The sequence below is a fragment of the Carettochelys insculpta genome, chromosome 17 (assembly GCF_033958435.1).
Source record: "Carettochelys insculpta isolate YL-2023 chromosome 17, ASM3395843v1, whole genome shotgun sequence".
Classification (NCBI taxonomy): Eukaryota; Metazoa; Chordata; order Testudines; family Carettochelyidae; genus Carettochelys; species Carettochelys insculpta.
In genome coordinates this window covers 10336759-10351103 of record NC_134153.1, presented here as the reverse complement: position 1 = coordinate 10351103, position 14345 = coordinate 10336759, and the positions used below count along the sequence as shown (strand labels likewise).

The following is a 14345-nucleotide window of genomic DNA, read 5'->3' as shown; positions in this document are numbered from 1 at the left end:
ACAGGTCAGAGCACAGAAAGAATTTAAAAAATACCCCCAAAAATAAGGAAAACAGAGGTAAAAGAGGGCAGAAAGAAAAATTGCTCAGGCTACTTCTGCACTGGGCAAAGTAAGTCAACCGCAGATATTCAATTCTAACTATGGTAATTGTGTCGCTAAAATCAACGTAGCTGCACTCAGCCAACTTGGCTGTCTATACTGGGAAGGGTCAATGGGAGAGTTTCTCTCATCAATCCCCCTTACTCCTCACGTCTCGCAATAACTACAGGGGTTGACTGGTTGGTCTTCCAGGGTAGAGAAGGCATAGCCTCAGCAAGGAGGCAGTAACAACCGTACAAGGAGAATGAACCACAGGTGGGGGAACAAATGAGTACTGGGGTTTCTGTGGTCTGTGTTTGGATTGCATGTGAAATCAAAGGGTGCACATCACTGCCTTCAGTACCTCAGTGGGAAGGCCTAGTTCAGCTGACCGTGTTCTCCAGTACTGTCCTCACTTTCAGCAGTCCGTTTAGATGCGCTCATGCTGATGTTACCATGGAGCAGCAAAGCCTCATGCATGTACATCGCTGCGTTTTTTAGTGAGATTACTGCAGTCTTGCTTATCAAATTTATTCTCTTGAGTGAATTGGTAACATATGCATATTTACAGGGGCTTGGTGTATGTGACAAGTAGATAGACATGCAGTGCTGAGAAACGACTTACTCCTGGAGATTTCAAACAAGAGCTATCAAATATAATTAAAATTTGAGAGTCGGGGGGTGGGGAGTCAGATCTGAAAGAGAGAGATACCAGCTTTGCACTCTGCTTTATCTCAGTGTTTCCATTCCTGAAAATGCAGCAAGCAGGAGTCCAGTGAGGCTTCAGTTTGAAGATAATAACTTTAATTTTTGCTCAGAATTACTTTTTTTCAAAGACAATCTGACCTTTGACTTGTCAAAGTTATTGAATTGCTACATCTGACATAATGAAGGATAGCTCTGCTGACTCCAAGTCAAAGCAGTTTATACATAGGCGTGAAATACAAATATTAAGAGCATTAAGAATCAGGAAGGGATATAGTTTGTATTAAAAATGAAGTCGGGACCTTTTTAAGATGTAGAAAAAAATAAAATTTTTAAACTTTAAAAAAAAAATCCTACCTTCACAGTCTGCATGGCAGTTTGCGCTCTGCCCTTGATTAAATCTCAGTCCACCCTATCAAATATAGCCTGATTATGTTTGTTAAACCTTCTTGTAAATATAATGAAGGGGAAAAATCCCATCAATTATAGTCTTGGCAAAAGTCTGAAATCAATATTAAAGACAATTAGCACCCTTATGCGCTATGCATTGGAAGAACTATTTACATTCTTTGACACATTGGGCCTGAAATTTAGAAGTGCTGAGCATCTGTATCTTCATTTGTAGTCAATGGGAATTGGAGATACCAGCTCATCTGAAAATCGAGGCCATTATACATCAGGTATCTTGCAGGGGAAAGCATGATAGCAGGTGTTATAATATGAGCCATTCACATAGCGCCAATTAGGCAACCCTTCTTATACCTGGTGTTAAAGTGACAGTCCTGTTTTTCTAGACAGCCATTTCACCACACTCCTTTTATGCAGAGTTTTCAGTCTCCATTCATTAGTATTTCAGAATCTGCCCATAAGCTGTTCAATACCATCCCTGATTTTTATGTCAGTGCAGGCATTCAGCACTGGTACTGAAAGGAGGAAAGGTGACAAAATGAAAGCTTCAAAGCTCTTCCGGAGCCAGATATCTCTCTCTTGGCCAACTGAAGTCAGGCACGATACAAGATTTTCATAGCCAGGCCTTTTTCCAAGTCAGCTTTGATAAAATACATTCGACACACACTCCATTTAGAACAGCTGTCTGTTCCATATAATGAAGGCAGCTCTCCATTTTTTCTCACCTGATTATGGCTTGTTCCAGACTTTTTTGATTGCTTTGTATTATTAATTGCTCATTTTGACATGCTGTATCTTTCCCTTTTATTCTGAAAACAGATGGTCTCAGTTTACTAATTCCTGTTTCTAATATGACGGAGTCCCAGTGCCCTTTTAACTGTGAACTCAGCAGTACAGTACTGGCTATTATAGTGTTGCATCACTCATGCTGTAATTAATATTGAGATGGGCATCCCATTCTTAACTATACATGGCTTCTCCCCTTTGGAGAACAGACATGAGTTGGGGGGCATTTTTCTCTTCCAAGTTTGTAGGGTGCCTAGGATGATAGCTACGATACATGACTCATGCTCCTAGGTGCTACAGAGTAAAAATTACAGCAACAATACCAGCAATTATGAAAGCTCTTCACATATTAATTACCATATGCTATTGCGGCCACAAAGCAGTGTGAGATTCTATATAGTGTGTTGCTGACGTTCATGTGAACAGTGCCAAATAAACGCACATCATCATGGAATTAGTAATAGTAAGCAAGACTTAGGCTTTGGAGATTGCCAAGAAACAACTACTAGTTTATTAAACTACTTAAATGTAGTCATTTGTTAGCAGTGGAGAAAATGTTTCTTTTAACTAATAATACAATCTATTGTTGTTATTTGTAAATGATTTTTAATATTCACTGCTGGTGTAAAATGTTCTATATCCTGCAGAGCCTAGATGTAAACCAGATATCTGTTGGTACACCTGTAAAACTGCCATTCATATACAATAGTTTAATTTTTGGAAAGAATATACATTTTCAACTCTATTCTGAAAAAAAAAACCTCTCTTTCATCTAACACATTCTGTCACTAACTGTATGTTTCCACTTTGTTTATTTCCAGCTGAGGGCTCATGCCGTGGATATGAATGGAAACAAGGTGGAGAACCCCATTGACCTCTACATCTATGTGATTGATATGAATGACAACAGGCCTGAGTTTATAAATCAAGTCTATAATGGATCTGTTGATGAAGGCTCTAAACCAGGTAGAGTTGGAAAAGCTCTTATGATAAATCTAAGTCTTCAACTATAAAACACTAGTTGGTTTGAGCTGCATATTCCAGAATTCCTCATGATGCTCAGAGATTGTTGTTTTTTGCTAAAGAGCAGTGAAGACTACAACAATTTAGCTGAACACACTCAGAATTAGAAGTGGAGGAGTTGTAGAATTGGATAAAATGAGACCTTTGTCCAAATGACACTATTCAGAACTTCTATGTGCAAATTGAGCTGCTGATGCTTTTTAAAATCAATCCTGATGTGGCCTGCCTATCTCAAATGCTTGTTGCATTTACAGTGTTCTATAGTAACACAGAAACAATAATGCAGTAATAATTATAAAAAGAAAAGCAAACCCTACAATGATCTTGAATTTCACCTTACTGTACACTTGAATTATTGTATGTCTGACGGACTGAAACATAATCCAATCATTTGAAAGCCATCCACTCAGAACCCAATGCAGACTGTGTCCCAAGTTGTGGGCAAACAACTTACTTTTTATGGGATCTGATCCAAAAATCATTGTAGGAAATTTAACAATTCCCACTAACTTCATGGTGACGGCTCTCATGCCATGGTTTTTCTGCCAGGGATGAATTATGTAGAGTTCTGAGAACAGATTTCCAAAAAATTAAGTGTGCAAATTCTCATGCAAAATCAGCGAGTGCTAGATTTGTGTGTACAACTGAAGTATGATGCAAAGGTTAACCTGTTTAAAAGAGTCTTTCAGGAAAAAAATTGCCTTTATCGTTTCCCTTCCAAGTATGTTGTTGATGCATTATTGGGGCAGAGCAAAAATAGGCTGTTTAGAATATGGTAAATCGTTTCCTTCAGCTTATCGCTGAATGTAACTAATATGGATGTGTTCAGAATTTAAAGAAGACATGGAGATGGATGTAAAAACAATTGACCCTATTTTTAGGTAAACTTCTATCAAATACAAAGCTCCTGCAGCTTTAATGAGACTTCCCCCCAGACTCCCACCAGATAAATTTATCTTCAGTTGTTTCCACAGAGAAGGGTTAAATATCACGTGACTTGTGGCTTGTGTCAGCAAACATTTATCATTCCTTCTCTGCCGCCTGAGGTAGTTGTCACAGAGAAGTCTCCAGAGGCCACTATTTTTAACAAGGTGAATTGCAATCCTGATTGATTGTCTTTCAGCAGTGTGAAGAATAGCTGTGTGGTGACATGTCATGGGGACAAAAGTGTGACATTATTTCACAAGGAAAGAACTTTACATAGCTTCCCTCTTGGTATGTTTAAGGTAGAGACGCACCAAAACTTCAAGTTTCTCATACAGCTTCTGATCTTCAGAGCGAGCCTGTAAAGAAAATGAAACGATCATTCTAATGACTTTTTTCTTCATAGAGGAGTTCATTTTCCCCGATGCATTGAGTCCATATTGACCATGTCTACACTAGTGAGTTTTATCGACAAAACTCACAGATCGTCCACATCACAAATGTATTCTGTCGACAGTAAATCGAGAGAACCAGCCACTTCTGTCTGCAGCATTCTGCCATTCCCCCAGAAGCCAGAATGTCTTTCTTGACCGAATCTGTCAATAGAAAACCAGCGTGGATGCTCCAGGGGAGCCTCTGACAACTGACAAGGCTTCCGGGACACTGGGCAGCCCTGTCTTTTGTACTTCTGGTTGGCCATTCTGTCAAGAGAGTGGCCAGGCAGTCTGGCCACTCTTAGTCGATAGAGTGAATTGACGGAGCCATCCGCTTTGGTGTGTAGCTGCAATCTGTTGACAGAAGTTTTGTTGGAAGATATCTTACAACAGTAACTTCTGTTGACTGATTGCTGTAGCATAGACATATCTATTGGGTCTTCCAGGTACCAGTTCTTAAGCTCTGAAGTGCTGGTTGAAGTGCTCATGATATTTCCATAACAAATCAGACTTCGCGCAACTTATTCTAAAACAGATCAATACTGAAAGTTTTCCCAAATGTTTAACCAGCTCTGCTCATTAGGATGATGGAAGGAGTAAATTGCAGCCCTTTCTTGTTTGGAATCCAGATAAGCCTATAAGCCATTAAATCAGAATAGGACTACAAAATATTTGTGCCTCTGGTTATACAAGAGATTTTTGGTATTCTGCATCCCAGACCCTTTAAGGCAGGTAAATGGGACACAGTCTGTTTTATTCACAAGCAATTACATTTGTCTTTGATGGATTTATTTTCCCTCCCTTCTTATTTAATCAGTATACTTTCAAAGGTTTAAAATAGTTATTGAATTTCTGTTCCTTGCCTCTCTCAACTTGCCTGAAGACTTGGGTGTCTGATGCCCTCCTTCTGCACATATGTTAATAATTGGGATATTGTGTCTTTGAGAGAATAATAGAGAGGTTGTTGAGTTAGGTTGTGCAACTTGTGTGCTCCTCACCCACTCCCAGCTGGGGCACCACTGAGACATATATAGCTAAAATGAAGAATGCGGTATGTTTAGCTAATCACTAAACTCCTAGGCTGTGGCCACACTTGGCCAAAACATGCAAATGGCCATTTCCAAGATTTCTAATGAGGCACTGAATTGAGTATTCAGTGCCTCATTAGCATTAGGAAACTTCTGGCAGAGGCACTTCAAAAGCGCTGCTTTTGAACGCACACGTCTCTGGGCGGCTATACGGACTCCTTTTCGAAAGGACCCCGCACATTTCAACATCCCCTTATTCCTCTCAGCTGAGGAGAATAAGGGGATTTTGAAATGTGCAGGGTCCTTTCGAAAAGGACCTCTGTGTAGCCATACCAAGCCGTATGTGTTTGAACGTGGTACTTTCGAAGTGCCACTGCCGGAAGCGTCCTAATGCTAATGAGGCACTGAATATTCAATTCAGTGCCTCGTTATAATCTTCGAAATGGCCGTTTGCATGTTTTGGCCAAGTGTGAACACAGCCCCAGAGACTTGGAAATATATCTTTTTTTTTTCACTCAAGTTATATCAGGAAATTACAGTATTAAGAGAGTACACCACTAGGCCTTCGTACAATGGGAAAGAATGGCAGATAGGGCTCCTAATTATTCATCATAATGATTGACAAAGGAAAAGTATAACAAATATCCTCCAGAAAACAAATGATAAAATGTGCTCACTCTTGATTCAGCAATGCATTACATGTACAGGCAAACACTGTTCTCCTTCAGGCAGATTGGAAGGCGAAGATGTTTATGATATAGCACAATGGTTCTCAACCAGGGATGCCTGTGTCCTTTGGGGTACTCGGAGGTCTTCCAGGGGATACATCAAAACATCTAGCTATTTGCCTAGTTTTACAACAGGCTTATATAAAAAAGATTATGAAAGTCTGTATAAATTTCACACAATGACTTGTTTGTACAGCCCTGTGTTTACACACCCAGATTTAAGCACAATATTTATGTTCTAATTCGTTTTATAATTTCATGGCAAACATGAGAAGGTAAACAATTCGTCAGTAACAGTGTATTGCAGCACTTTTGTATTTTAAGGTCTGATTTTGAAAGCAAGTAGTTTTTAAAAGTGAAGTGAAACTTTGGTCTTGCATGTGCCCGTCAGACGCCTGGAAGGCTACGCTTCTCTGGAAAGCTTGAGAACCACTGCTCTGTAATAGTCAGGCAATTATTCAGAAATGTTTTCAGAAGTTCTAAAACACTAAGGACTCATCTGCGCTAGCCCCCTCCTTCGAAGGGGGCATGTGAATGAGCCCAATCAGAGAATAGCAATGAAGTGCCGTGCTGCATATGCAGCACCTCATTAGCCTAATTCCCTCTGCATAAACTTTGAAGTTGCTAACTTCAGAGCACCAGCAAGCAATGTAGTCATGGGCGCTTTGAAGTACCCATGGCTACACTGCTTGCCAGCACTTCGAAGTTAGCAACTTCAAAGTTTGCATGGCAGGAATTAGGCTAATAAGGTGCAGCATATGCAGTGCAGAGCCTCATTGCTATTCTCCGATTGGGCTCATTTACATGCCCCCTTTGAAGGAGGGAGCTAGTGTAGACGAGCCTTAAGTACACTCGTAATACTATACTGCCGCACAACTTTAAAACAAAAGTGTTGCAATGGTAGAAAAAATGTTGTGTGTGAAAATTGTAGATACTGAGGGTACTTATAATTTTTTTAAAAGGGGTACTTTATAAAAAAAGGGTTGAGAAACACTGATATAGCAGATCAGCATTCATTTTCCATAAAAGGCACACTTTACTCTTAATGAGCTCTTGCTCAGGACTTGACTATTGATGCGTCCATGTACAGTGGTCGATATTAAAAAGCCTTATTCAATTACCACATTATGGGGAATGCCAAGTATTTTCATATATTTTAATTTAGGAAAGTAGTTCTAAGTAGTACTCTGGATAAATGTTGACTTTAATAGAGTAACCACTACCAGGGACCAAAGTCCATCTGAATTTGTGGTAATTTTGCCAAAATAAAAATAGTAAATAATTCAAGCTCTAACCCATGGAAATTTCCCAGAGAACATCAAATATATGCAGATGAGAATAGCACAGTGACCTTGAGATACAAGGGAAACCCCCTATGCGGCTGATTAACAGGATCAATAGAGCAGAACACCTCTGAAATGAACAACAAAGAACTCCATTGAGCTGTGCAGCACATCTCTAAGTCAGAGGTAGAATGGAGCAGCTGTGGCCTCAGGGGACATGCAGAAGGGCTAGTGTCTCAAGACGATCCTGCAGCATACTCAGCACAGAGTCGCCACGTGCACCAAGCTTCACTGGTCAGTAAGCAGAGTGAGGAGGAGCTAATATTTTGCTCACTCCTGTCACCTTTGGGGTGGCTCTTGCCCCTTCAGAGACTGCAGGAGGAAACATTCCTTATGCTCAGGTGTGCCCAGAAACTACAAACGGTGTCTGGCCTTTGCTGTGAGTGGTTGGGAGGGGAGCAGGGCTCCAGTCAAAAGGTAGCCTGATGAGTGCTGTATGAATGGTCTAAGAGCAGGTGCTGAGCTTCAAGATGATGGGAATGCAGATAGGTCAGCAAAGTCCAGCTGTGCCTTGTTCACTGTGTCCGGATATCTCAGGCTTCCCTGGATGCCACCCTAAATTTGATATGGATTCCCTTCCTTCAAAAATAGAAATAGCCCTCCTTGGCCATCTGGACCAGGCAAGAACCAGGAGAAGGCTGATGCAGAAGGACAGAGAGTCTCCTTTTGGGTGAACAGGCCTTAACGGAATGTATGGCTCTCTGAATCCCACAGACTGCCCAGGTTGCCAAAGACTGTACTGCTTGAAGTGTGCAAGCCACCATTGAACTGAGATCCTGATGGGAATGCAGACCGTAGCTCATGCCTTGTCAATTATAATCTATTATTGTTGTTGACTAAGATTTTCCTCTCAGTGAATTGAATAGTACCGTAAGTCATGAGTAATCCCACTGAAATTTAAGGAATTTCCCCTTGCACAGTAAGGTACTAGTCTTTGGCAGTGTCTACACTAGCCCCCTTCTTCGAGGGGGCATGGTAATCAGCCTGAGTGGAGAATACCAATGAAGTGCTGCTCCTTAGGCTAATTCTCTCCGCGGCAACTTCAAAGTTGCAAACTTCAAATCACTGGCATACTATGTACCCGTGCACCTTCAGAGTGCCCTGACTCCCAAAAATTTTCAAACAATACTTCGAAGTGCCCGTGGCTACACAGCATGCCGGCACTTCAAAGTTTGTAACTTCGAAGTTGCCATGGGGAGAATTAGCATAATGAGGCTCTGTATATTCATCGCAGCACTTCATTGGTATTCTCCTCTCAGGCTGATTACCATGACCCCTTCAAAGAAGGGGGCTAGTGTAGACACAGCCATTATGAATACAGGTGTTACTCTCTGGTCCTTGTACAATCCCCAAATGTGTTCCAGAGGCTGTGGTGAATTCTCTCTCTCTTCTCTTCTCTTTGATACTCCACAATAAATTCTTCCTTGCTGTTTCTAGTTTATTTAATCTAAGGTTATGCAGATGAACCCTTTAGTGTTTAAAATGTGGGGCCTTCCAAATAAACACAGAATATGAATAGTTATGTTATTTTTCCCCACAGAATCAGCTCCCCCTCACACAGACACTCGAATTGTTTTTGATTTAATGCACTACAGTTTGAAAGTGTATCTTAAAAGATGGTGTTTTACTCACATTGAATAATGTTCTGCTTCTTTGAACTTTGCCTCTGTATGAAGAACATAGCTAAGTTTAAAAAATGCTGCTGCAAGCTAGAGCTGAAATTCCCCAGGTCCCTCCAGCAGCCTTAATCAGCGAAGTTCTAGTTCCCTCATAACTGTAGAACTTTCCTTTCAAGAGCTGATAAAGCTGTGTGGATTGCACAGCTTCTTTTCTGAATGTAGTACATGCCACAAGAATTCTGTTGTACCTTTAAAGCTTATTTCTGTGAACCAGGGCAAACTAACTCAATGGGTTATAGCAAGGGAAAAAAAGCTTTTTCTTCTTACCGTGACTCAAAGAGACGTCTTGCAAATATTTTCACCAGGTACTGCCTGACACAAACTTTAGCTAGTAGAGTTTTATAGCAGCGCTTGTATAGGTTAGTGAGAGCTCAGTAATATTGGGTAGGATGTAATGTTGGGTGGGAACAGTATTTTCCATTTCATGGGAAATTCTCTGATTTTGAATTTTTCCCTTCCAAAACAGAATGAAGATTTTAGAAATGTGAGATTACTCATGAAATGGAATTGTGGCAAAAGTTAAATGTCAGCGTCATCCGAATGTTTTGTTTTAATAAAATCCAAATGTTTCATTCCAATTTTGACTTTACGCATTATATACTATCAAACTTTAAAACTGAAATGACAAGATATTTTGAAATAGGAAATCAAAACATTCTGTTACAACATTCTGCTCCAATAAGGTCGAACAAATTTCAACCACAACAGAATGCTTCACTCCAAGAGCTTTTCATTTTTGTTTTTCAATGTAAAACTTTGTCCAAAACATTTCACTCTTGACAAATTGGCATTTTCCTTTGGAAGAACCTTCAGTTGGAAGATGTCCAACCAGCTGTATGTGAGAAACATTTGAATATCAACCCATTAGTTCCTCCCTATGTATCCCCTTGGTGAAATACTGGACCCTTTGAACTCAATAGCAAAACTCCTGTGGCTTTCCAGGAAGCCAGAATCTCACTTCCTCCTGTTTTCCATTTAATTCTTTAGCACATTTTAAGCTGAAGGGAAGAGTTGACACCAGTTTCTTAATGAACTGAAAGATGCTCAAAGTTCTATGGGCAAACCTCCCAAGGAATGGATCATTGTAATGGCTATTCCTTAAGTGAAAAAGAAGTTCTAATTAAAACTTGCTGCCTCTCCCTAATGCCATGCAATTCTGATAGTATGTTTCTTGATACTGATGTCACCTAAAAAATTAAACAGCTGGAAGCAAAATCTGCACATAGCAAATTGAGTTAAAGAAAGCTCATAAAAATAAATATTGTATATAATGCCCTGGGCTTCTTTTTTTTTTTTCAAAGCATCTTATGCTATTACTGCCCCCAATATGTTTGTTTATTTATTTTATTTCTATGCTCGCAGAGACTCCCCTGAGAGATTAACATCATGGACTAATGCACAGATGGGGCCAGATACTTGAAAGGCAGCTGAATATTAAGAATTTAAATCTTTAGCCTCAGTGATTTGAACAGAAAGCCAATTATGGGGCTGAATTAGTTTTCAAATTAAACTCCAATTTGAGGCTTGTGAAATTAATCCTTTAAGGCATATAGTTGCATTTGTACATAGACTTGTATATAGAACTGAAGTTCTGATTTCCTGGGTCTTTCCCCTTATTCACCTGATAGTGCAGGTAACAAAGATGTGCACATCATCCTGAATGTTGTATTTCTACTTAAATTACAAGGTGGAGTCCCATAGGTGGTAAAATGCTTGTGAGAAAGGAACTGAATATGACCCAGGTAAAGTTCCAGTCTCAGTAGCTATAAGAAACAGCATTTTTAAAGGCTGGCAGGAGACAGTGAAAAACACTTCCTTCCCTTTTGAATGTGAATCAGTTCAAAACCACTATGCTGAAGCTAATAACTGCAACCTTCATACAGTCTGTGCAGCTTTATGAGCTTGAAGTCAAATAATTTTTTATTCTTTATTTTAAGGCCTTGATTCAGCAAGACACATAAACATGCTGACATCTCGCTTAAACCAGTTGGACCTGGATATATGCTTAAGCAATTTGCTGAATGAGAATGAACTTAAATATGTGCTTTTGGTTAAGCATGTCTACAAGTGCTCTATCATCTCATGCCCTCGGTAAATAAGGAGCATTTGGAAAAAAACTCATAACCAGACATTTAAACCTATATTAAGTGCCCAGTGGAATGAGGAAGTCAAAACCATCATAACTTCTTCATGAACTGGAAACAGTGGGTTATCACATATCAATATGTATATGCAAATATATAGGGGCAGGTCTTTATCACAGTTATATTGATATAGCTATATTGATTTCAGTGGAACTTCAGTGACACCAGGCAGAGGATCTGAGCCACAGTGGAAGAGAGAGTTGTACTTAAAACTATCCATCAAAATGTGTGTGTGTGGTGGGTGAGTGTACGGTAAACCCTCGATTTAATGGACTCATGGGGGGATGGATATCCGTTAATGCTGAAAGTCCCCTAAATCACAGGGTTGACTGCTCCCTGAGTCCCGCCCCCACACACACACACACAAATAAATGCTGGCAACTCACTGGAGCAGCTGGAACCACCACAAACTCTTCCCACCATAGGTGGGCATGTCCGTGAGTGCTGCCTGCCCACTTACATGCCCCACCCTGATGGGAGGAGTGTGTGGCAGCCCCAGCTGCGGCAGCCCATCTAGCCATTCTAGCAGCAGCCCTAACCACAGTGCCTTCTCCAGCCACTAAGGCAGCCCCAGCAGCTCCTCCAACCACAGCCACAGTGGGCCCAATGTTGGCTAGGGTGGTTCTGGTGAATTGTTGGTATTTACATTCTTTGGAAGGGGAGGGGCTGGTGGACGTCTGTTGTTCCTGAAGTCCGCTAAATTGGGGTCCGCTGAATTGAGGGTTTACTGTATATGCAGCCATGTAAAGAAAGTATCTCAACATATAAGCTACTGCTTTGACTCTTGAAATTGTGGAGTATTATTCTAGTTGGTTTTCTACAAAGTTAATGATAGTTGTGCCCTTCCAAATCTAAAATTTATGAAATAAAAAGGGAAAACAAAAATGGACGTAACTCCAGTGCGACAAAGCAAGAGAAGAATCTGCTTATCTTGACATGACCCAGATCTACTTACATCAGTCACTATTACCATTCAAGATCAAATTCCACATTCCTGTGTACACAGTGAAGTCTTGTGGGGGATCCTACCCTGCATGACTGTGTGTTTTGCTAATTGCATTTGCTTCCTAATCAGCACTACAACCAGAAGAGCATAGCAATAGCTAGAGTATCGTCATCGTCCTTAAAGGAACAACACATACAAACTCATCTGATTGCATAATGAACAGAATATGATTCAGCAGTTTTCTCAGACTCACAAGATGTATTATCACAATGTTCAATATACAGCCCATTTAAATAGTTTAGTGCCGTCTCAGTCTATTCAGACTGTTACCAACCTTTTTCAGTAACACAGCACACTTCAATGAGACACACAATTCCCCAGCACACCCAGTTTTTTCAGGTGAATTGATTACTCATAAACATGACATTTACTTACATTTACTGTTGCTAGTCTTACTAGAAAACAAGAAGAAGTCCTGTGGCACCTTATAGACTAACAGATATTTTGGAGCATAAGCTTTCATGGGCAAAGACCTGCTTTGTCACATGCACTCATGTATCTGACGAAGCAGGTCTTTGCCCCCTGAAAGCTTATGCTCCAAAATATGTTAGTCTATAAGGTGCCACAGGACGACTTGTTGTTTTTGAAGATACAGACTGACATGGCTACCTCTTTGATACCACTCTTACTAGAGAGGTTTGCAACATAATAGTGCATACAACAAGCTAAACAAAGATCACATGCATTCATGTTTCAAACCCACCACAGAATACACCCTCTTTGACTGCAAGTACTGACACAAGGTCAAAATCTGCTCAGCGCCATGCTAGGGATGTTGAGTAAATGCGTAACCACTTAAAGCAGCTCCCCTCCTTGGCAGCCCGTTGGAGCCAGGATGCAGCATTTAAACCGCATGTGAGATCCAACAGGCTCCTGCCCTCCCTCCCTGTGGCCACAGCAGGGAATGGTGGCAGGCTCCCTGTTAGCTTGTTTGGGCTGGGAAGCAGCATTTCAGCTGCTTCCTGGTGCAAACAGGGTCCTGTGGGGTCATTTCATCTTATGGTAACTCTGCAAAGAGACACAGCGTGGAGGAAATTGACACAATTTCACAGCATACTTGGACGATTCTCGTGGCACACCACTGTGCCATTGCACACTGATTGAAAACCACTGATCTATTCTAATCTCATCTTTGCATTTTGAAAACCATTAAAATAGCTTCATCCAACCCACCTTCTTTTCTGACGTGTTGTAAATAAACTTAGGACAGACCTCATCCTCTTTCAGGTCTTCTGCTCAGCTCATCACCATTCTGGGAGAAGAAAGTGCTCATGTGCAACCATGTGTTACTGCTTTTCACTTTGTGTCAAAACTGGATAGTTATCAATTAATTTGCTTACTTGTGGCTTTTTTTTTTTTAGAATAGAAGCCACCAGTTGCAATAGCAATACCGCGAATTATAAGTCTCAACAAGAAAAAAAAAACCCCATCCAAAAACTCTGATTTTCCCATTCCAAGAAATGACCAAGCTGTTATAAAGGAAAATTGGTTGAAATAATCTTCTGAAACCATTCTGGAAATCAGTTATAGCAATGTATTTAGCAAACAACAACAGATAATGTGCCATATATCTATGGGAAAATGACAGCTATTTAAAAGCCAAGAATCAAATAAATTGATCTCAGTGATAAGTGGTAAAAGATCATTGTAACCAGGCTATAACTATGCTTCCAAGGACCCTTGAGCAAGTAGTTAATAGTCAAAAATAATTTTAAAAAATCTGGTTGTTTGCTGAACCTGCTATTGGTTGTATCCAATATTCTAATTCTTTCCAACCATGGGTGGAATAAATTTGATGTGCACCGAGGCATGAGTGGATGTGCTCCACCACAGAAAAACATGCTGCTAGCTGTGGGAGGGTGTATGTGCTCTGCTAATCAGCTAGCGGCATTTGAATCTCTCCTGGGCAGCTGCCCAAGCTCTCAGCACACAGGGAATGCTGGTTGTATCAATGTGGACTGACTGACTGTAACATGTTCTGCAAGAAAACTGCACAATCTGTAGAGTTTCCCTTTCTAATCCAAAGGGAATTAGATTTTTTGCTGATCTAACTGCACTG

The 14345-nt window shown here is 40.5% G+C and overlaps 1 protein-coding gene across 1 annotated transcript in view; it reads left to right on the top strand.

The window, feature by feature from the left end:
• Positions 1–14345, top strand: part of CDH4 (cadherin 4) — a 769032-nt gene that overhangs the window by 596629 nt on the left and 158058 nt on the right. The window contains exon 7 of the mRNA XM_075011421.1: positions 2799–2943. Within this exon, the coding sequence (XP_074867522.1) occupies positions 2799–2943 (145 nt within the window). The remainder of the gene's footprint in view (positions 1–2798; positions 2944–14345) is intronic.